We start from the raw sequence: 24125 nt of genomic DNA on the forward strand, positions 1-24125 counted from the left end.
TTTCAGCTTTCCGCACAGATATCCTTTCAGGCCTGGACTCCTCTATCCAGTCCCTCAGAGCCGATATAGTGAGCATCACAAGTCGCACTGAAAACCTGGAGGACAAAATGCAGGAGTTGGTTACTTCCCACAATGAGCTCCTTTCATCGCACTCAGAGACCCAAAGTGAAGTAGCCTCCCTACGTGAAAAAATAGCGGATATCGAGGACAGGTCAAGGAGGAACAACCTCAAGATAAGGGGAGTCCCCGACTCAGTGGCACCCTCAGAACTGAGAGGCTATGTCACCAAACTTTTCCAGAAGCTCCTCCCCTCTGCGTCCTCGCAAGATCTAATCATAGATCGTGTCCACCGCCTACCAAAACCCCGGAGTGGCTACTCTACCACCTTTCCCCGAGACGTCCTCCTAAGAGTCCATTTTTTTCACGTGAAAGAAGATATCCTCAAGGCAGCTAGAAGTATGGACCCTTCCGACACCTTGGGAGGTATACAAATTTATCCCGACCTCTCTCAATACACCCTGGATAAGAGACGCTCATATCGTCCAATTACCACCGCTCTAAGAGACAATGATATCCAGTATAGATGGGGATTTCCGGTGAAATTGATTGTTCGCTATGACTCTTCAACATTCGTAATCACCTCATTTGAGGCCGGAGTGAAACTTCTTGAAGAATGGGACATCCAGATCGCACAAACCAAAGCCACAGCTCCAGCTCAAGTGTCACCAACCTGAACGTAAGACCGTGGTGGCACCGTTCACATACTAGTTGTAACGGTGTTATTTGTCCCTTTATATCATTTGTGTGTTCTTGACTGGGTCTGGCCACCTCCCCCCTGGCTAGGCAGCTCTTTTTGTGTTTTTGGTTTTTGTTTCTTTTTTGCGCCTGGGGATGGGAGCCGCCAACCAGGCCCTTTAACCGTTATACGTTTTGCAAGTTGGTTTATGTTACTGCTGTTTTTTCATAGTTAATAGTAGTATGTACGTAATGCTTCTATGGTGTTCTGGAGCTTTGCCATTAAACGAAGCTCCCATAGATCCACAAATTACACCCGCTCGTTTATCACAGTTGATATATATCTATATCTGCCATTTTTTTTTTCTCTCTTGTATTAAGTTGTGTGAGACCCATTGGAGGTCACCCCCCCAATGGTCTTTGTTTTGTCACCACCCTTTCCTTGTGACAAACAATGTGGCCCTGGGCACAGGGCTTATTCTTTCTTCTCCTTCTTTCTCTGTCTTTTCTTCCCCTTGTTCCCCCCCTACATTACCCCCTCCCCATCCCTCCTCCCTAGTTTGGGGTACAACTTCATCTCACTCACCTTTAGGTCAAGACTAAGATGGTTTCTCCTTCCCAATGGTTAAATTTCTTTCTTTAAACGTAAACGGCCTAAATTCCCCAAATAAGAGACGACAAGCCCTAGAAACCTTCCATGCTGAACAGGCCAAAATAATTGCCCTTCAGGAAACTCATTTTCTGGCCTCTGCCCCTCCCAAGTTTCACAACACTCGCTATCCCACAGGTTATTTCTCAAATGGCCCCGCTAAACGAAACGGTGTTGCACTCCTCTTTCACAACTCTGTTCAGTTTGTAGTAGAGTCCCAACATTCAGATAAAGATGGAAGATATCTGATCCTAGTGGGGAAATTGGATGACGTTGAGATTACCCTAGTCTCACTCTATGCCCCAAATTCTAATCAAATTTCCTTCCTACGAAAACTATTTGAGACAATCCATCGGGTCCGGAAGGGCCGAGTAGTTGTAATGGGCGATTTTAACCTGGTGTTAGATGAAAAACTTGATAAATCCCAAGCCCCGTCCAGACCTCTCCCAGGTGTTCGTACATCTCTCACTTTGAATCGCCTTCTTAATGAGTTCGACCTATATGATGTATGGCGTACACAATCCCCCTCAACTAGGGACTATACCTTTTTTTCTCACGTTCACAACACGTACTCACGTATTGATCTAATCCTAGCGGATAAATGGGCACTACAACACACTGTAAAATCACATATAGTGCCAATTACATGGTCTGACCATGCTGCAGTTTCCTGGTCATGGAACCCTAACCCTGCCCAATTTTTCCCTAAACCATGGAGACTCCCAGATTATATTTTAGACTCCCCCGAGGCCCTGGCAACTATCTCAAAAACTCTCTCCTCATATCTAGAATTTAACTCCACATCTGACACCTCAATCCCCACCCACTGGTGCGCATTAAAAGCAGTCCTTAGAGGGGTGATCATTCAAACAGGAGCCAGGTTAAAGAAGCAACGATTAGAAAATCAAGAGGAGTTAGAGATGAAACTACTTCAGGCTGAGTCACTTAACAGATCCCTTCCATCTAGGGCCTTGAAACGAGAAATAGTGTCTATCCGCAATCAACTTCAAAAACTGTTTTTACTTCGCATGAAGTATGCATACTCCAAACTCCAACAGAAATTCTACTCCCTGGGTAACAAATCAGGCAAATTTTTAGCTCATAAACTCAGACTCCGCCAAACTAGAAACAGAATTAAATTGATAAAAACACAAGATGGAAGGAAACTTTTAAACCCCTCAGATATTGCGGCAGCATTCGCTAAATTCTATAACAACTTATACAACCTCAACTCAGACCCTGATACCCCCCAACCTACCCCAAATCTAATATCCTCATTCCTAGAAGACCTAAGCTTCCCTAAAGTCACCCCAGAAGACTTAGCAACCCTTAACGCAAAATGGTCAGAGGAAGAAATTATAAAAGTAGTCAAATCCCTCCCCCGGGCGAAGGCCCCAGGACCAGATGGCTTTTCCAACACATTTTACAAAAAATATATTAATGAGCTTGCCCCATCCCTTTCCACCTTGTTTAACTATGCTACAGACACAGGTACCCTCCCAGATGAAATGCTACAAGCCCGTATTATCACAATTCACAAACAGGGAAAAGACCCTTCACTCTGCCAAAATTATAGACCAATAGCCTTACTTAACACTGATTTAAAAATTTTCTCTAAATTAATCGCAAACAGAATGGCCCCCCTGGTACCCAAATTGATTCATCAGGACCAAGTAGGTTTTGTTAAAGGCCGCCAGGCTACCGATAATACTAGAAGGGTCTTCAACCTAGCGGAATACATATCCCATAAAGGAGAGGAAGCGATTTTCCTATCATTAGATGCCGAGAAGGCCTTTGACAGGCTGCACTGGGGCTTCCTCACCGAGACCTTGACAAGGTTTGGCCTTCAGGGACCGATCCTCTCCTCTATACTAGCCCTATATAGTTCACCAAATGCGGTAGTGCATAGTAACAGCTTCACATCGCCCCCTTTTAAGATCTCCAATGGAACAAGACAAGGCTGCCCCCTGTCCCCTATCATGTATGTGTTAGCAATTGAACCCCTCGCAATGACGATCCGCCAATCTCTAGACTTCCCCGGCATAAAAGTGGGCACTTCCCTCCATAAGATAAGTTTATTTGCGGATGACCTTCTTCTTTTAGCAACAAAACCTGACACCTCCCTACCTGCCCTCCATGACATAATTGATCGCTTTAGCTCAGCATCATATTATAAACTTAATACGACCAAAACCGAGGCCCTACCATTCAATCTGAGTGCTGATAAACTTTCTAAATTTAAACAGAATCACAAATATAATTGGAAGAAAGATTACATCGTATACCTCGGAATTAACATCCCCAACTCTTTAGCCACCACCATCGAAATCAACTATTCCCCCTTAATATCCCAAATAGATACATTGTTAAAAGCTTGGTTTAGCTTGGAGATATCATGGCTCAGCAGGATTGCTGCTTTTAAGATGTCGGTACTGCCAAGACTAATGTATCTCTTCCGTGCGATTCCATATCAAGTCCCACAGAAAACCATTAATCAAATTCACTCAATAATTTTGAAATATATTTGGAAGAAAAAAAACCCCCGCATAGCTTACAAGAGCTTAACTAGACTGCGGAGACAAGGAGGACTGGAAGTCCCGGATTTAAGGAAATACCAACAAGCCTGCTTAGTGGCCCAAATAAATGACTGGTCCCTACCCACAGGCAAAAAACAATGGGTGGACTTGGAGAGACAGCTGTTCTCCCACATATCACTAATGGACTTACTCTGGACCCCCTCCCAACTAAGACCCTCCTCAATTACTAAAGTACGATCTATCTCCGACTCCCTCACCGCATGGGACACACTAGTAATATCCCCAAAACATATCTCCCTCCCTCCCCGCACTCTCTCCCTACAGGCCCTATCGAAATTAATGTCCAATATAAACCTATCCAACTGGACGGCCTGCGGAATTGACTCAATTGCAACATTGGTAGACGGTGTCTCCATAACCCCATTTAGGTCTCTTCAATCCAATTTTAACATCCCAGACAGGGAACTATTCAATTATAACCGAATTGTACATTGGATTAAGAGCGTTATAAGAATTTCAGGTCCGATAGTACTCCCCCCCTCAAATATCCTAACAAAACTAGCTATGGGTAACTCAAAGGGCTCAATAAGCTTTTGGTATTCTAGACTACAAGTCGATACCCCAGAGGTTAAATCCTCTATACAATCAAAGTGGGAAGAGAGCCTGGCGCTCACGCTCTCCCATCAACAGTGGGAAAAAATCTATCTTACATCACATAAGATATCAAAATGCAGCAACCACATAGAAATGCATTTTAAACTCTTACATAACCTTTACTTTACCCCTGCTAAATTGCACAGAATTTGGCCTTCAATCTCCAATCTATGCTGGAGAGAATGTAACAACATAGGAGACACTTTCCACATTTTCTGGGCTTGCCCGAAAATAAGATCACTCTGGAGGGGAGTCTTCGACCTTGCCTCAAAAATCCTTGGGGTCTTGGTCCAAGAGTCCCCTCTCCCGGCGCTACTCCATGTTTATCCATCAGATATCCCTCACCCCAAATGTTATGTATTAGGTCACCTCCTCATAGCCACCCGGGCGGCGATAGCCCAGGATTGGAAAAAACCGACCCCCCCCTCACTCTGTAAAATCGTCAGGAAAGTTCACCATTCATTCCAAATGGAAACGATGGGCCTACCCTCTTCCACTAAACCCTCTTCTACAATGAGGGCATGGTCTTGCTGGCAGGAGTATATAACCTCAACTGAAGGGGCAAATCTATTATTTGATATGGCCTAATCTACTGGAGAATCATCATAGTATACTTATACATATTAGGAAAAGTATTATATTATTGTTATTATATCCACTGTCGTTCCATACATTATTATTGTTCCTTAGAACATTCAGTGTTGTTGTTTTTTTTTCTTATATATGTCAATGTATCTTGGAATGTACCCCCCCCCCCCTCCCCCCATCTTTATTCTGTACCCCCCTCCCCTTCCGTGCTTAACGGAACAAAACCTTTAATAAAAACTATTTCGGAAAAAAAAAAAAATATTATTATCATGATACTTTGAAGGAGTGACAATGTGTCTGCAGCGCCGTACAGGGTGTATACACAATAACACATAACGTAGCATAATATATCATCAGTAACTGTAAGTTGACGGGTTGCGGTCATTTGGTCTACTGCATTATGGTCGACAGTCATTAGGTCGAATCCATTAGGTCGACATGCTAAAAGGTCGACATGACTCTAGGTCGACATGTGAAAAGGTCGACATGATTCTAGTTCGAAAGGTCATTAGTTCGACAGGTCATTAGTTCGACAAGGTCATTAGTTCGACATTGTCTATGTCGACATTCACAAGGTCGACATGGAGTTTTTCACTGTTTTTTGAGCCAACATGTGCCGACAGGCGGTATTTCATGCCCTACCATCCACTAGGGCGTGGTGGGAGAATAAAATAGTGTGCCGAGCGTAGCGAGGCACCGTGCCCGATGCATAGCGAGCGCAGCGAGCGATGCGAGGGGATGCAGTGCACTTTAAACTGTGTCCATGTCGACTGTGTTGACATTCAGGTAAAAAAACAGTGAAAAACCCCATGTCGACCTTGTGAATGTCGACATAGACAATGTCAAACTAATGACCTTGTCGAACTAATGACCTGTCGAACTAATGACCTTTCGACCTAGAATCATGTCGACCTTTTCCCATGTCGACCTAGAGTCATGTCGACCTTTTAGCATGTCGACCTAATGGATTCGACCTAATGACTTTCTACCATAATGCAATAGACCAAATGATCCCAACCCAAGTTGACATATATGGAGAACACCACAGAACGATAAACGTACAAACTAGGTATGATGCGGACAAAAGGCGATGTATGTGGGATGCATCAAGCATTGCATTTTACATTGATCGCAATCATAGTGGCAGTTAGTTACGTCAAACAAATTTGAGTACAGTCACAAAGAATGACTTTACCATGAAGAGCAGTGGGTGCTCTGCGGATAAGAGCTCTGCGTGCTCTATGGATAAGAGATGTGGGTGCTCTACGGATAAGAGCTGTGGGTGCTTTACCGATAAGAGCACTGGGTGCTGTACCGATAAGAGCACTGGGTGCTCTACGGATAAGAGCTCTGGGTGCTCTACGGATAAGAGCTCTGGGTGCTCTACGGATAAGAGCTGTGGGTGCTCTACGGATAAGAGCTGTGGGTGCTCTACGGATAAGAGCTCTGGGTGCTCTACAGATAAGAGCTCTGGGTGCTCTACGGATAAGAGTTGTGGGTGCTCTAGAGATAAGAGCTCTGGGTGCTCTACGGAGAAGAGCTCTGGGTGCTCTACCGATAAGAGCTGTGGGTGCTCTACCGATAAGAGCTGTGGGTGCTTTATGGATAAGAGCTATGCGGATAAGAGCTCTGGGTGCTCTACGGATAAGAGCTGTGGATGCTTTACCGATAAGAGCTCTGGGTGCTCTACCGATAAGAGCTCTGGGTGCTTTACCGATAAGAGCTCTGGGTGCTCTACGGATAAGAGCTGTGGGTGCTCTACAGATAAGAGCTCTGGGTGCTCTACAGATAAGAGCTGTGGGTGCTCTAGGAATAAGAGCTCTGGGTGCTCTACGGAGAAGAGCTCTGGGTGCTCTACCGATAAGAGCTCTGGGGGCTTTACCGATAAGAGCTCTGGGTGCTCTACCGATAAGAGCTCTTGGTGTTCTACGGATAAGAGCTGTGGGTGCTCTACAGATAAGAGCTCTGGGTGCTCTACGGATAAGAGCTGTGGGTGCTCTAGGAATAAGAGCTCTGGGTGCTTTACCGATAAGAGCTCTGGGTGCTCTACCGATAAGAGCTCTTGGTGTTCTACCGATAAGAGCTGTGGGTGCTCTACCTATAAGAGCTGTGGTGCTATACCGATAAGAGCTGTGGGTGCTTTACGGATAAGAGCTGTGGGTGCTCTACGGATAAGAGCTGTGGGTGCTCTACGGATAAGAGCTGTGGGTGCTCTATGGATAAAAGCAGTGGGTGCTCTACGGATAAGAGCTCTAGTTGCTCTACCGATAAGAGCTCTGGGTGAGAATGTAAACTCTAACGAGCAGAGCCCTCTTTCCTCATGTACTTTTCTTACTTACTTTAATTACCATGTACTTGTCCTAATTTGCATTTTTACTGTAAATACCTATTTTCTTGTTTTGGACTTTTGATCATTTATGCTGGCAGGCGCTGCTGAACCCTTGTGGCACCATATAAATAAGCGATAATAATAATAATAACTAGGAGGGGAAGGAGGTTAGCACTTTCTGGGTGGAATTCAATTGTGTATTTTGCCTGATCAAATGTTTAGGATATTACAGGATATTATGTTATTTCTAAATACTGCTTTGATCTTACTGTATAATGGCTTCTCAGGATTTATTCAGGATGCGGTGACCTGGGTGGGCAGGCAGGCAGGCAAATCCCCTTCTTATGTACCATACAGCGAACATCACCAAGCCCTGCAAAAGGATGTTAATAATCTTACATTGTCTATTCCAATTTGACTTTATTGTAATGTGAATAAACTGACCACGTTCTCAATGTCTGCTGTAGTTCTGTCATCCATTCTGTATATTTAAACAGTTCCATCAAGCTCTGCTTTGTGATAAGAGGTTCCGTGTTTGTGTGTTACTGTTACTACTAACATTGGCTTTTATCCCATTTGGCAATAAGACAAATCAGAGCAAGTCTATGGGAAAACGTCAGATTCTAATTTCTAATATATGTCTGTAAGTTTTCCAAATCTTCCACTAATCTTACAATAACATTGTTTGCATCTGTCTAAATATCAGTAAAATACCGCATTTGTTAAAGAAGAATTATGCCAAGTTAAGGTTAGGGTGACAGCCATTCCCAGTATGAGCTGGACGTCTTGCTGGGAAGAACAATTGACTGTATTTTAGTTATCAAATGAAAGGAAAGGAAATGATGGTGTGACTGCAATTTGCTACTTGTAGAGTGATTATTAAGTAGTAATAATAAAACATTCATGTAGATACCTGATTATGGGGGAACCTGAACAGTGTTAGCTTCATGTATCAATCCTCCCAACTGTGCTGATTAGGCTAGACAGTCCAACTGTGCGAATCTGTCCTGCTGTCCTGCCGGGAGAATCTGTCCTGCTGTCCCACCAGGAGAATCTGCCCTGCTGTCTCACCCAGAGAATCTGTCCTGCTGTCTACCCAGGGAGAATCTGTCCTGCTGTCTACCCGGAGAATCTGTCCTGCTGTCTACCCAGAGAATCTGCCCTGCTGTCCCACCGGGAGAATCTGCCCTGCTGTCCCACCGGGAGAATGTGTCCTGCTGTCTCACCCGGAGTATCTGCCCTGCTGTCCCACCGGGAAAATCTGCCCTGCTGTCCCACCGGGAAAATCTGCCCTGCTGTCCCACCGGGAAAATCTGCCCTGCTGTCCCACCGGGAGAATGTGCCCTGCTGTCCCACCGGGAGAATCTGCCCTGCTGTCCCACCGGAAGAATCTGCCCTGCTGTCCCACCGGGAGAATCTGTCCTGCTGTCTCACCGGGAGAATGTGCCCTGCGGTCCCACTGGGAGAATCTGCCCTGCTGTCTCACCCAGAGAATCTGTCCTGCTGTCTACCCGGAGAATGTGCCCTGCTGTCCCACCGGGAGAATCTGCCCTGCTGTCCCACCGGGAGAATGTGCCCTGCGGTCCCACTGGGAGAATCTGCCCTGCTGTCCCACCGGGAGAATCTGTCCTGCTGTCCCACCGGGAGAATCTGCCCTGCTGTCCCACCGGGAGAATCTGCCCTGCGGTCCCACCAGGAGAATCTGCCCTGCTGTCCCACCGGGAGAATCTGCCCTGCTGTCCCACCGGGAGAATGTGCCCTGCTGTCCCACCGGGAGAATCTGCCCTGCTGTCCCACCGGGAAAATCTGCCTTGCTGTCCCACCGGGAGAATCTGCCCTGCTGTCCCACCTGGAACTAATGAATGAAATTTTGGATGAATATCCTGTTCATAGTAGAGCAGCAGTAAATTATGTGCGTGCTGCACACACCTTGCAAGGTGTCTGAAATGCATACCTCTCAACTTATCTGATTTTGGCACAACAGTCCTATTTTTCCGGCACTGTCCTGCTACTCCAACCATGAGCTGCAGTGTCCCATGTTGGGGTAGAAGTTGGGAGGCTTTTGAAAAGTTTTATTCAAAATGTTGTATTCCTCTTTATGGTCTCACTAACAATAATCATCGGTGAGACACAATCACATGAGGCTGAGCACCAGATGACCAAAACATGTGTTCTATGTCCTGTTTGGAGTAAAACCTTAGAAACCAGAAGGCCTTAACCAGGGTAGTACAGCGCAAAGCCATTTGTGGACTATGCACTGTATTGTAAAGCATAGCCTAAAATGTATTGGCTGAGGCACCAGCAGCAGACACAGAAAGCCCTACACCCTTTCCCCAACACTCCAGAATTTGGGATTTACTAGAAAATTCTAAGCTTGGGATATTGGTTGGTCCATCCCGCCCCACAAGGTACACCATACCTCGATTACGGCTACAGTATGTCTTTTCACACGCAATTTGGCCCTGGCAGATGCCGCACATACTCACCATGGTAAGTGGTTCCAGCATTAATGCCGAAATGCCAAAAGTGCCATTTGGAAAAATTATAGAACAGTCCCAACAAACTGGCATTATACCACTTAAATTAAGTTTAAATTATACTTGGGAAGTTATTTATTAGGTATCAAGTCATTGACTCCAGACATTTTTAACTGTGTCTTAAAATTATCCATTGTGATTTATGCATGATATGACCTATAATCAGTGCTTACCCTGGCTTTCCCAGACAAAGTTGTATACAGCATGCTGGGAGGCAAAATGGTCTGTGTCAGGATCTGTGTGTCAGTGTCATCGTCTGTCCATGTGTTTGCATCTGTCAGCATCCGAGTGTCAGCGACTGTCAGTGTTTGTCTCAGTGACAGCATCACCATATCTGCGTCTGTGTGTCAGTCTCTGAGCATTTCTCTGCATGTCAACATCAGAAGCTGTCAGCATCTGTCTGCTTGTCCTTGTCAGCATCTGTGCATCAGCATCCATGCAGCATCCAGTCTGTATGTGTTTCAGAGTCTGTCTGTGTTCATGTGTCAGCATCTGTCTGTCAGTATCTGTCGGTGTCAATGTCCATCTGTCAGCATCCATGTCTGTGTGTCAGTGTCCATGTGTCAGTCTGTATGTGTATCAGAGCGGTGGTGTTTCTGCATCTGTGTCCGTATCTGTCTGTCACTGTATTGGCATCTGTCTGCATTTCAGTGGCTGTGTATCAGTATCTTTCAGATTTCCAAACCCACACCTCAAAAATTCCAACTTCAACCACTGCCCATAATCACTAGTCGCACTCATTTTAGTGTAACCTTCTGTTATCTGCTGGAAATCATAGTCTTTGAGACCTCACAACAGTCACACCTACCCACCCACATTTACTACACAATTTCCCCCCGGGAAAGCTGGTTCACAGCGGTTAATGATATATTTATTTTCTCTAATACCCATCATTACACACTAGATGGCGCTGTAAGAACATCTCAGTGATCTGTGCTTGCTGAGCTGCAATGACTTTCATGCAACAAGAGACAGGGTGTGGAATAATAACCTTCTAAGAATGAACTTGAGGCATCTGAACGATGTGTGCTAAGCATTAAGTAATATCTCAGTACGCCTGTATGAGTGAATCTAAAATGTGAACAATAAGTTAACAAGTTTGAGGGGAGTGTCTCTCTGGCAAAGGCTAACAATAACCCCTGTCTTAATACTTTTATTCTGCACAAATCTCACACTTAAAAAATAGATTTGCCCTTGTGAAAACCTACTTTTTCTTTATTGTTAAGTCTCTAGCTAGTTCTTATAAACTAAAAATGTAAATAATGTCACAACAAAATGTATACACCATTAATGAGATATTTTTGTCACAAACTCCTTAAAGGTAAGTTGGCCACCTAGTCAGACCTGGACTTCAGTATTCTTACCCTAGATGGATAACCAGAATTATACTGAACCACATATACAGCTAACTCAAGCCAGTACAGATAGTCAAAATTGCCTAGCAGGTTAGCTAGAATCGCACAGTGAGTACACTGAGTGCGATTGTGATGCGCAGCCCTGCGCTGTCACTTTTTCCCGGCAGAAGAGACTGTACATGCAAGTACATTTTGACTATGGCAAACAGTGGGGGAAATTTACTAAGATGTGTATTCTACTTCACATGTGATGTTGCTATGGGCAACCAATCAGATCCTGTCTACTATCTTCCAGAGCAGGGCTGGGCAACACCGGCCCTCCAGATGTTAATGAACTACACATCCCAGGATGCTTTGCATTAGTTTTGCTATGTGGGCATGCTGAAACTGATGCAAGGCATGCTGGGATGTGTAGTTCATCAACATCTGGTGGGCCGGTGTTGCCCAGCCCTGTTCTAGAGGGTGCGAAATAAATAAGAAGTAGATTCTGATTGAAGATCACATGTGACGTAGAATACACATCTTAGTAAATCGTCCATAATCGAAATCACCCATGGCCTTAGTCAAAACTGGCATAGTAAAAAACCGCTCTCTCAATCCCTAACTCTTCTCCCCCTTTTTCCAACCCTTTTCGCCTATCTCCCACCCAAATGGACTCTATTACATGACTATCTATATCTGTTCTAGGCAAAAAAAAAAAGAGAAAAAGATTTATTTTTATTTTTTATATATCTTTTTTCTTTGTTATGCCCATATAACTTCTACACTCATGCAATCCTTGTTTGACATTGACTCTGTCTCACTGACCATCTGATCACTTCTTTCAGATACATATCTGTGGACTTATATGTCACTGTTAATTCATATACCTTGTAAAACAGGAATTATTATTGTACTAAAAAAAAAAAGAAAAGAAAAACTAAATAAACAAATTTTCTCAAAAAATAAATAAAAAAAACCCGCCCATACCTCTGTACACCTTTTAAGAGAGCTCAGGTATTGGGGGTGTTAAATCAGAAGGCCTGATAGGGCAGCTTGGAGAGACCTGAGATAGCTTTAGGTATTGAGACAGCGGAGTAGAGAGCCACGTCTTTGATGGGAGGTGTTTCAAACCATGGAAAAAGATAAAAGTGGGGGGGATAAAGTACCAGCCAATGAGCTTCTGGCATTTTACAGACTGTGTTAGGATCTGATTGGTTAGTACTTTATCTCCCTCCAAAGTTTGGTACATCTCCCACTGCCTCTTCTTAGCTTTGTACCCCTTTTTCCAATTCTTCAAGCTGGAAGCAATGGAAGCCAACGGATAAGCCAATGTGCTCCTGGATGGTGGGCAGATGGAGTAAGCCAGATTATTCCAGAATGTAGAGATGGTAACTGCAGGTATAGCCAAGTCCTTGTAGGTTTTTTGGTACTTGTGTATTTGCAGGGCGGCCACTAAGCTATTTGCTTAGTGGACTATTCTGCATAGTGAAATCACATAGCATGCAATTTTTCAGTGCTATGCAATGCAATTTTCCTTAGTTATTTTTAGTGAAGCCCTGCCCGCGATTTTTCATTGTATAAGCACCCATGCAATGAGATGTGATGGTACTTCATTTTAAAAGCACCCATGCGCACCCCCACTATCCACGTCACCCCGAAGCGTGGCGTTCTCCCGACCTTTTCATACCCCCACTATCCACGTCGGTGTGGAGACGATTTTATAAAGGGTGGCGAGCGCAGCGAGCCACCGAGCCCAAAGTGTGGCGAGCGCAGCGAACCCCGCAATGTGACGCGGATAAGTTTACATGTATTCCGCGTCCCCTCGCGGGGCTCGCTGCGCTCACCACACTTTTTTAAATCAACTCTACGCCAACGTGGATAGTGGGGGTATGAAAAGATCGGGAGGACACGTAACCGCGTCCCCTCGTAGGGCTCGCTGCACTCGCCACGCTTTGGGGTGACGTGGATAGTGGGGGTATGAAAAGGTCGGGAGGACACGTAACCGTGTCCCCTCGCAAGGCTCGCTGTGCTCGCCACACTTCTGGGTGACGTGGATAGTGGGGGTATGAAAAGATCGGGAGGACACATAACCGCGTCCCCTCGCAGTGATCGCTGCGCTCGCCACACTTCGGGGTGACGTGGATAGTGGGGGTGTGGTGATTCCCTGTGCAATGCGATGCAATGCAATCCGCGGGCAGGGGTGCATGAAAAATTAACTAAGGATAATCGCATTGCATCGCATCGCATTGCACAGCAAAATTGCAAGCGTTGCGATTTTACTACAATGCCGTACGTATGTAAATTAGGCGCCCTGCCAATACACAAGTACCATTTTTTTTAAAGCATGAGGATCTGGTCCAGAGTAGACTCCTGGGGCCAAATGTAATAGGGTGAGAGTTCCAGAAAGTTAGTGATTTTGGGAGAGGTTGATTTTGCCATGTAGTTGATTGCTGCTTTAAAAAGAATGGGAAAACTCTCCCAAAATCTCTAACTTTCTGGAACTCTCACTCTATTACATTTCACCCCTGAAGCGTTTCGCTGTTTAGAGAATACAGCTTTATCAAAGGTCAGAAACTGAGACGGGACAGTCATTAAACCCTTCCCTGCAGAAAGTAATGAATCCATTGTAATGTAATGATCCATTAAATAGTAGTTTTAGTATATTATTTATTTTATTCTTTATTATACCATTATTATTTATATTATTTTTTATTGTCAGTGATATATGTGTTTTCTCCTTATATATGTATTTTACTAATGTTATTAAATTTATATACTTTTCATCAAACAAGCGCCTCTTTTGTATTTTTTCTTTCTGTGCTGTTGGGATTGACACCCCCATTTTTTAGTGCCAGCTATTATTTATTTATTTATTTATTTATTAGCAGTTTCTTATATAGCGCACACAGATTCCGCAGCTCTTTACAGAGAATATTTGACCATTCACATCAGTCCCTGCCCCAGTGGAGCTTACAATCTATATTCCCTACCACATGTACATGCACACACAGACATTCTAGGGTTAATTTTGTTGGGAGCCAAATTAGCCTAGCAGTATATTTTTGGATTGTGGGAGGAAACCGGAGTACCCGGAGGAAACCCACGCAAGTACAGGGAGAATATACAAACTCTGCACAGTTAGGGCCATGGTGGGTATTGAACCGATGACCTCAGTGCTGTGAGGCAGTAATGCTAACCATTACACCATCCGTACTGCCCTATTAGCGGAGCATCTCTGGTGGCACCTACTCATGCTACCTAGGTAGCCCCCACCAGCATTGTGTACATATCTGAATTATGTCCTAGGTCTTTTGGTAGTAGGTTTTTTACCTGTGTGTCACACTTAAAGTAAACTACCCACATACAGTGGATGACATCATTTTGTGTGTCTAACATTTGTCATCCTATCAAAGCAAGGTTGCCTACCCTCCCGGAATGGCTGGAAGGCTCCTGAAAATTGGGTCCCCCTCCCGGCCCCCCGTAAAGGTGGGCAACCCTCCGGATACCGGCAGCACCCCCCACCCCCCAAATTTCCCTAGCCACAGTGGTAGATTATTGCGATTTGCGACTTTATGGAGAGGGGGAGCTAAAGATGCAAATTGCATCATTTAGCCCAACCCCCTCCTTGAATACCCACGAATTGCGGGATTTGCTGTACTTAGGGTGGGGCTTGATGATGTCTACATCAGCCCCCCCCCCCCCTACATTGCATTATTTTTACTTCAGTGGTTTCCACTCATGTATTCACATAATCAGATTAAATTTATTTAATTTTTGTATTTTATGTATCTACAGTTCCATATATGCGTATTGTGTCATATCCCATGGTAACAGAACTAAACAGTAAAAGTTACAGAAAATACAGTAAATCATGGCCCATGATCTAAAGATGGCTGACACTTTTTTTTGTTTATATTCAGGCTTAGTTAATGATGTGTTGTCTATTGATGCCTTATGGAAATTGGCATAGTACTTAAGGAGAGGAGTTTATTTCAATGGAGTTCTGCCCTAGAGTGACATTGTCTATGGAGTGCTCTTGCTTGGCAGCACTAAGTAGATCAATCTTAACATCTTTGTGATTTATCAATTCTTTACTTCAGGTTCAATCCTCACACAATGAAAAATGGCCTAAAGGTTCAAACCAGCAACCAGGAAGGGAAGACTAGGAGTACGGAGCCTGTAATTAACCAGATCATTGATAAATTAAATCACGTCAATCAGGTAAGTGAAAGAAACACTTTTTTAACTGATATTTAAATTGTCAGCACAATGCGAAATGATACATTCAAGTTTATTGATGAGATTGTTAAATTACTCCCTACATTGTTTGTTACCCAGTCGACAGTCTTATAACAAATTCATGTAGCATAACTCTGACTCTCAGTTTTTTTTACATTTTAACTCAGGGGATTATTCAGCATTGATCGCTGCTGTGCAATTTCGCAGAGCCCTGCGATCAGAGTTAAAAATCACCCTGCGCAAGTCTGCGACTGCCTTGCAAAGTATCGCTGACTCACTGCAACTCACTTCAAATGATTTTTCCAGTCTGTGCAGTCTATGCATAATTTTGACCCTTCCACTAGGGTGCGAAAGAAACTGGCTGATCGAGGCCAGAGCGGACGTCACACGCCCTCCCTGAAAACTGCCTGGCAATGCCTGCCTTTTTCCTGACGCTGCCAGGAAATGGCAAGTTACCACCCCCATATGTCAGTCTCCTGTCACTCAAGTTGCAAAGGGATTGCTATTAAAAAAAAGTCAGTTTGTGTCGCTCCGTGGCCTCGCACATGAGTGCTGCAATCCGTACACATTTGCAGTCATTCAATAATCAACACAACAATAATTTTGCACAACAGCAATCGGCTCTGAATAAGCCCTAAAGCCTCTCTTGTTGTATGGGAGAAATGCTTTTTTTGATTCTCTTGATCGGCTGGAGTTGAAATGAAGTTGAGAGATGACCGGCCCCACTCCCACAGTTATGAGCTGCATCTCCCTTCCCAGAATTATTCCATAGGGGGTACAATTTAAATATGATCTAGCCTCATTACATAACTCTGTTTATGATGCTGCCAATAGAAATATGCTCAGAAAAAGAATATGTGACTTTCTGCATTGCACAAACCACTGTGAGGATTGAGGACATTATTCATCTGCTGAAGCCAAGTCTGTCTGTCGGCATGTCTGTAAGAATTGCTTGTACATTTTGTAAATCGATCCGCTATAATATTTAACGGTGGTTTCAGCAGTAATAGGGTTTTATTTAGGTATGGCGTATACTGCCACTATTGTTGTCAGCGATACATCTACCAAAGTTTATTTCACCAACTTTCACCAGCAATGGCCTTCCTCTGCGTATTTAAGTACAGTACCACAGATCACTGGGACTGGCCTGACAAATCAGATTATTAAACCATAGCCGGTCAGAATCATCACCTGGTCAGCAATATTTTTTAGATACATTTTTTATCACTGCTATAATAGGCAGCAAAAAAAAAAAAAATTTGAATAATGTCCATAAATATGAATAATGAAAAAATTATGAATAATGGCCATAAATATGGTGATCCAAATGTTCAGTGAAGCAGACCAGAGAATTTTATCCAAAGACTTGTTTATTTAGTCCTTCACACTTGTCATAGGCAAAACAGTAAAAGAGAAACCCAACGCGTTTCATCTACAATGACTTTCCCAGGGGTAAACTTAAGATTCTAAAATACAAGTATATTCATTTTAATATACAATCACTAAATACAAAATGGTTTAAAAAATATACATAATATAAAAAATTACATAATATAAAAAGCTACACTAAAACAGACCATTACTCATAGGTAAAGCGCTGCGTAATTTGTATGCGCTATATAAGAAACTGTTAATAAATAAATAAATAGGTTAGCCGGAAAGAGAACAAAAAAGAAAAACGGTGGTGGTGAAAGGAAAAAAGAGATACAGCCTTGTGATTAAAGAGCTGATTGTTAAGGATAAATGTACCTTCTCAAAGAGAATTTGACCTCCAATTATTATATTCGGAGGAGAAGAGAAATCTTCTCTAAAGATCTTTTGCACCTAAAAGGCAATATAATTTTTAAAAGCCAGAAAAAATGATATATACTATACATTTCTTGTTTTTTAGTGGAATACATACCACTTCTCAACTTGACTTAATGAAACATGATTTGGTCGTGGAGCGCTAAATACGCATAAAAGTGCAATCCAATATTAACAGCTGCATAATTTGGTTTAGGAGCAATCAGGGAGATTTTTAGATTAATCAGGGAGAGCGGGAGATTGCTCCCATTCAGGGAGCCTCCTGCAGAATGCAGGAGGGTAGACAACTATGGGTTGTGCTCCTGTACCTGCCCTGAAGCTGCAGGCAGCTTGTGAAACACAAATGAGCTAATTGGAAACAGGAGGCATTTGTGAATGATTTCCATCAAACACAAAACTAGGCTTTTTCATTTCCCTTTTGCTGAGATAGTGATCAGTAAAGTAATTTTTTTTGTCCTGCTACAAGAGCTCCATCTGTGTAATGCAGATTTGCAGATAGTAACTACAGTATAGGGTGCTGACCAGATTCTCTGCAGACTGGGAGAATAGCAACCTATGCAGTTTCTTCTCTCTGGGCTTTAACATTGGCATGTCACCCAGAGGCGTGGCAGCATGTGTCCAGGACAACAGATGCATTCAGTTAGCTACAGGACAAAAGTAATAATTACAGTCTAAGCTGAAAACGCAAATACAAAGGCCCTATTTTATAAAGGTAACTTGCAGAAAATCTTTATACAGGTTGAGTATCCCGTATCCGAATATCCCTTATCCGAATTATTCCGAAAACCATACATTCCAGAAAGTGAAAAAAAAATTTTTTTTTTGTTAAAAACTCACTGGGGACATTTGTAACAGCACTACTGGTGACATTATATGTAACTGGCACTATATATGTACAAGAACATGATTGCTTGGCATTCAAATTCAATATCTGAGATAGTACACAAACTTTTTTCATGTTCTTGAAACCTTGTTTTTTGAACAAATAAAATATATTTGTGTGCATTTCATGAGTTTGATGTGTTTATACAACATAAATGCAAGATACTTCAAAATACATCATTGAAATATTAAAATATTCTGAAATACGAAATAATCCGTTATCCAAAATTCTCCTGGTCCCGAGCATTTTGGATACGGGATACTCAACCTGTACTGTGAATCGTCCTTTTTCTGAGTGTTGCACTTTTTTTTAAAGTGTCACCTAAATGTATTAATATGTTGGGTGACATTCTATGGGATGAGAGTTTTTCGCACGTCAGTTTTTCGCCCATTAACGCACTTCTTTTTTTAAGTCGCATTTTTGCCTTGGATTCGCATATTTAATGAGGTGCGTGTTCCGGCAAGAAAAGTGCGATTGAGTGCGATCATGGGCGAATTTTCGGCATGAAAATGTGTGATTTTTACGCATGAAAATGTGCGAATTTGAGCTTATGTGCGATTTTTTGTTTGTATAAAAAAAAAAAAATTGCGTGGGGTCCCCCCTCCTGAGCATAACCAGCCCCGGGCTCATTGAGCCTTTCCTGGTTCCAAAAATACGGGGGACAAAAAATCTGGGGGTCCCCCGTATTTTTAAACCAGCACCGGGCTCCAACAGCCCGCAGTGTCATGCCACAGCCAGGGGACACTTTTTACATAAGGTCCCCCGGCCGTACCATGAGCACCGTGGCTGGTCAGCCTTGGACAGGGTACCTGAAGGAGTGGGGACCCCCCCCCCCCCCCAATAAAGGGGTCTCCCCCCCAGGCTTCACCCGTCCAGGGCTGAAGCCCGGGGCTGTCACCGGCGTCCCTGGCCAGTGGACGCCGCCCTGATGGGGTAAAATCTTTCAATCCTAACATTGCTTTATACAGGAGAACTACAAGTACCAGCAGACCTCCCCCGCAGGCTGGGACTTGGAGAACCACAAGTCCCAGCATGCGGGGCATTAATGGGCCCGCTGGGACTTGTAGTCCACCTGTAAAAAGAATGTTAAAAGAAAACACACACACAGTGTGTGTTTAAAAGTATAACTTTATTACATACACACACACCTCACTTTTACACCCACATACTTACCGATCCGGGATCCAACGCTGGTCTCCCTTCTGCAGAGCCGGCTACCCCCGCACTGACAGCGGGGACAACCGGCTTTCTCCGATGCAGCTAACATCGTAAGTATGCCTGGGGTTTTCAGAGTCAGGGCAGGGATGGTGAGGTTAGGGGGTCTTATAGTGGGTACACATAGTGAGATTTCCACTATTTTCCTATTCAATTTTATTTTTAGAAGCAAAATCAAATCGGAATCGAATGGACATAGAATGGTTTTTCTACATTCAGTGCAGATTCGACCCGATGTGCATTCCTGTTTAGTGGAAATCCAAAATCCAAATGCCAGGCAAGACTATATAGTAGAAAATCAAATAAAAATAATTGAATCAAATGCCAGATCTAACCGTGTGTACCCACTAATAGGAATAGGCTGCTGGGTAGGGGTTAGGGTTAGGCTACAGAGTGGGTTGGGTTTAAGCAGTGGAGTACATGTGTTAGGCACTAGAGGGGAGGGTTATGGTCAGGCTGTGGGAAGGGGGGTACACTGCTGCAAGGGAGGATTAGGAGGAGAGGGTTAATGTATGTAAGGAGCGCCTGTCGTGATTCTCCATATTGGGATGCCAGGGTTGGTTTTTTCATCTGTCCACTGTGTATCCCATAAAAGTAAAGTAGAAACAGTAAAGTAACACATTTACTGGAGGCCTCCAAATTTCTGTGAATATACCCTCTGCCTATGTGGGTTGGGGAAACGCCCTCCTCTCTGAATTTGCTCCTGGTTGCCCGCCTGTTCAGTATGAAGTGCCACTTTGCCAAATTTCCATGAAAAGTGTGTGGTCTGGAAGTTTGATTGCCAGCAATTCAGTATCACATCAGAAACAGCGTGGTAGATCGTAGAACCTCACAGGAATGGACACCGCTGGAAACGGCGCCCTTGCCGGGAAATCCACTCCCCACACTGATGTCGGATGTCAGGCGCTGGAGGAAGAACAGCAATGGTGTGTTTGGACCTCTGGCATGCCCAACTAGTTTCGTCGCAGATGGACTTCGTCCGGGGGTATGTCCCATCCCACACACTTGAAGTATATATACACATTAGCTGCCCTTCCACAGGTGCCGACAATTCTCATTAAAACACATTATAATCAAGGAAATACACAGACATCACATAATAAACACATAACAGTGATATACAAAGCAATAAGCAATTATCCAAAAGGTACAGGATATTGTCCAAACTATTGCCAACTCAGTTGTCATCTTTTATGACCTACAGAATATTTATATATTAGCCAATTATTTCAATATATATAGGAAAATCCTAACATAAAATTCCATATACATCAAAAGAATATATATGTAACAGCAACCATTAAAGAAAAAATGTATATATATAAATAAAAAAGCATATATATGTTAGTTATTGAAAACAATAAAAAAAAATATAAAATTATTAATAGTATGATCAACAATATATCAATAATACGCTAAACTAAAACAAATCTTCATCTATATGATCTGCGGCGTCATTTGGATAAATCGCCCATACCTATTTGGATTCACAAAAAGAAAAAGAGCTAGAATAACAAAAATACATTCAATAGTACAGAATCATTAATACACTACAGTAAATTTCCTAAAAATATATATAGATACATAAAAAACAGACAGAGAACATACAGGGTTAAGATATATATATGTATTAGAGATGTGCAGACTCGGATTCCAGAGATCCGAGCCCCCACGAATGTCATCATTTCGAGCCCGGTTCCGAGCAGCGCTCGGAGATTCCCGCCTGACTGAGGTCCGTCCGCGTGGTCAGAATGTCATCTCCCGGCGCCGGATTTCGCGGGGCTTTAAAAGCAGCTGCTGCGCCGGCCATCTTCCCTCCAGTCTAGTAGTGGGTTGGGAGAGGGTGTGTTGGTGCTGCTGCTGGGGCTTAAACTTGAGCTTGACCTTGAACACAATATTTTTTATTCTCTGGGGCTGTCTCTCAGTGCTGCTGTGTAGTCTAACTGTGTACTTGTAGTACTACTGTCTCCTCTGTGCGGTCTACCTCTGGTGTGCTGTGCTGTAATTATTTTATTTGCTGGGGCTGTCTCCCTCAGTGCTGCTGTGTACTCTGTTCTCCTCTCTGCTTAGGGTGGGCTCACCCTAGCAAGGAGGACAGTCTAACTGTGTACCTGTAGTACTACTGTCTCCTCTGTGCTGGGGCCTACCTCTGGTGCTGTGCTGTAATATATATTATATGAATAATTAATTATATTATATATAGTCCACTGGTGCTGCCTGCACTGAATCTGTCAGTATTATTTAGTTACTCAGTCCACTGTTGCCACTGGCAGTGCTACTGCCTACCTAGTGTACCTACCTAGTACATACTAGGCTGCTATATCTAATTTAATTAAAAAATAATACTTGTGCTGTGTGGGACTGTAAAAAATAATTCCATGCTGCTGGTGCACTGACGTGTGCCACTGAGTGCCACTGCCAAGCAGTACCTAATAATAAAATTAATTATTATAAATTCTGCTGGTGCACTGCATAAAGCTACTGGTGGTGTGTAATATAACTACCTTTTGTGGTGACCACTGGCAGTGCTACCGCCTGCCTGCCTGCCTACCTACCTAGTAGTTTATTTTCTCTACCTAATAGGCTGCTATATTATTAATGCTTAATTAATTGAATGATATATAGTCCACTGGTGCTGCCTGCATTGCTGTGAATAGAGGTTGCCAGTATTATTTACTCAGTCCACTGTTGCCACTGGCAGTGTTACTGCCTAAGTGTACCTACCTAGTAGTGCAACTAGATACTAGGCTGCTATATCTAATTTAATAAAAAAATAATACCATGGTGCTGGTGCACTGACGTGTGCCACTGAGTGCCACTGCCAAGAAGTACCTAATAATAAAATGAATTATTATAAATTCTGCTGGTGCACAATACTAGTATTGCTGACGTCTGTCTTGTGCCTAGTACTGTCTTATGCCTAGTACTGCCGTATCTACCTGTCTTATGCCTAGTACTGCCGTATCTACCTGTCTGGTGCCCAGTACTGCCGTATCTGCCGCTGCAGTGCCACTCTTACATGAGCCACATGTTTGTGCCGCACACTTGTGTGGCTTAGCATAGTTATCCAGCTACCTCGGTGCAACCTTTTGCCCTAAAAACAATATTGTGAGGTGTGAGGTGTTCAGAATAGACTGGAAATTAGTGAAAATTAATGTTATTGAGGTTATTATAGCGTAGGTGCAAAAAAAAAAACCCGAAAAATTCTGTGATTATAGCAGCTTTTATGCTTTTTTAACAAAAAAATCAGAACCCAAAAAATCCAAACACAAAACACTTAGGAGGTGTTTTGCCAAAACCCATTAGAACCCAAAACCTGAAAAGTGGCCGGTGCACATCCCTAATATATATTAAGAAAACTGTTAGGTGGGGACAAAGGTTAACAAATAATTATAAACAATTGGAAAAGATCATCTTCCTGGAAGCAGAGAGCATGTTTTCTAGGTGCTTTTTTGATGTGCTATAAAAACAGAAAATGTTAAATGATTGTGACAGGACTACTTTAATCAATGGGGCCCAGGAATGTGCTTTGGCAGCTGACCACACTGTTTAATAGGAAGGAGGCAGCACAGCTGACCCGTATTGGGAGCCAAGGAGGCAGCACAGCTGACCCGTATTGGGAGCCGGCTGGTTGTTATTCTATATACTGGACAATGGGGGCAGGCAATGGATGGAAATAAGAGCCACATTTTATGTTTATAATGCATGCCGTCCTGCAAAATACTCTGATTATTCTGCCGGAGATTGTTTATAGCTGTGCAATTATTGGGCCTACACACATGCCGATATTAAGGCATTTTCTAAGCAACTTTGCTAAGTCCATCAATCTCACTGGTTGCCAGTGTACTCCACTGTAGAAAACTGGTGCTGTCAGCTCGCTCAGCACACAGCACATGACAGCTCGCTCTCTGTGTATGGGCTGTCAGTGCTGTGTGCTGAGCGACAGCTGCCCGACCTAGTATAGCTATGTCACCCTGCACACATAGCGAAAAAATGCAGAGGTATTCCTTTGTATGCAAACAAACAACACAGAAGCAAATGAAGTGCAATAAATATTTGTGACATGGAATACAATTAAAATTTCGGTACTTGTGTATTAGCAGGGCGCCCATTACGTAGTTTGCGTAGTGGTGTATTGAGAATACCAATACACCACTATGCTGTCTACGTAAACTACGTAATTTATGTAACTGGAGCTGTGCTAATACATAAAGGATCATATCCCCACTATCCACGTCATACCCCCAGTGTCCACGTTGGCGTGGAGTTCATTTTGCAAAGTGTGGCGAGCGCAACGAGCCACTGAGCTCGAAGCGTGGCGAGCGCACGTGGATACATGGCTCCCCGCATTGCGGCCGCCATGACACCCCTCCCCGGCGGCAGCAATGTACGCTATTAGCGTAGTGCCACTAGGGGAGCAGGGAAACCATGTGATGCTCCCCCAGCGGTGAATGACGTCCATTGCTGCACCGGCGCCAGTATCTCCGCCGTCAGTATCTCCCCCCTCCACCCGGCCGCCGCTGAATACCCTTTGCCCGCCCAGCTATCCGTCCTTCATCCCGGACGCAGTAAGTTAAGCCCCCCCTCCGCCCGGCCGCTGAATCCCCGCCGCCCAT

The 24125-nt window shown here is 43.6% G+C and overlaps 1 protein-coding gene across 1 annotated transcript in view; it reads left to right on the top strand.

Annotated features, from left to right (window-relative positions):
• Positions 1 to 24125, top strand: part of GPC3 (glypican 3) — a 495953-nt gene that overhangs the window by 249392 nt on the left and 222436 nt on the right. The window contains exon 6 of the mRNA XM_083159530.1: positions 15467 to 15587. Within this exon, the coding sequence (XP_083015656.1) occupies positions 15467 to 15587 (121 nt within the window). The remainder of the gene's footprint in view (positions 1 to 15466; positions 15588 to 24125) is intronic.

The sequence above is a fragment of the Crinia signifera genome, chromosome 9, assembly GCF_055691185.1.
Source record: "Crinia signifera chromosome 9, ASM5569118v1, whole genome shotgun sequence".
NCBI lineage: Eukaryota > Metazoa > Chordata > Amphibia > Anura > Myobatrachidae > Crinia > Crinia signifera.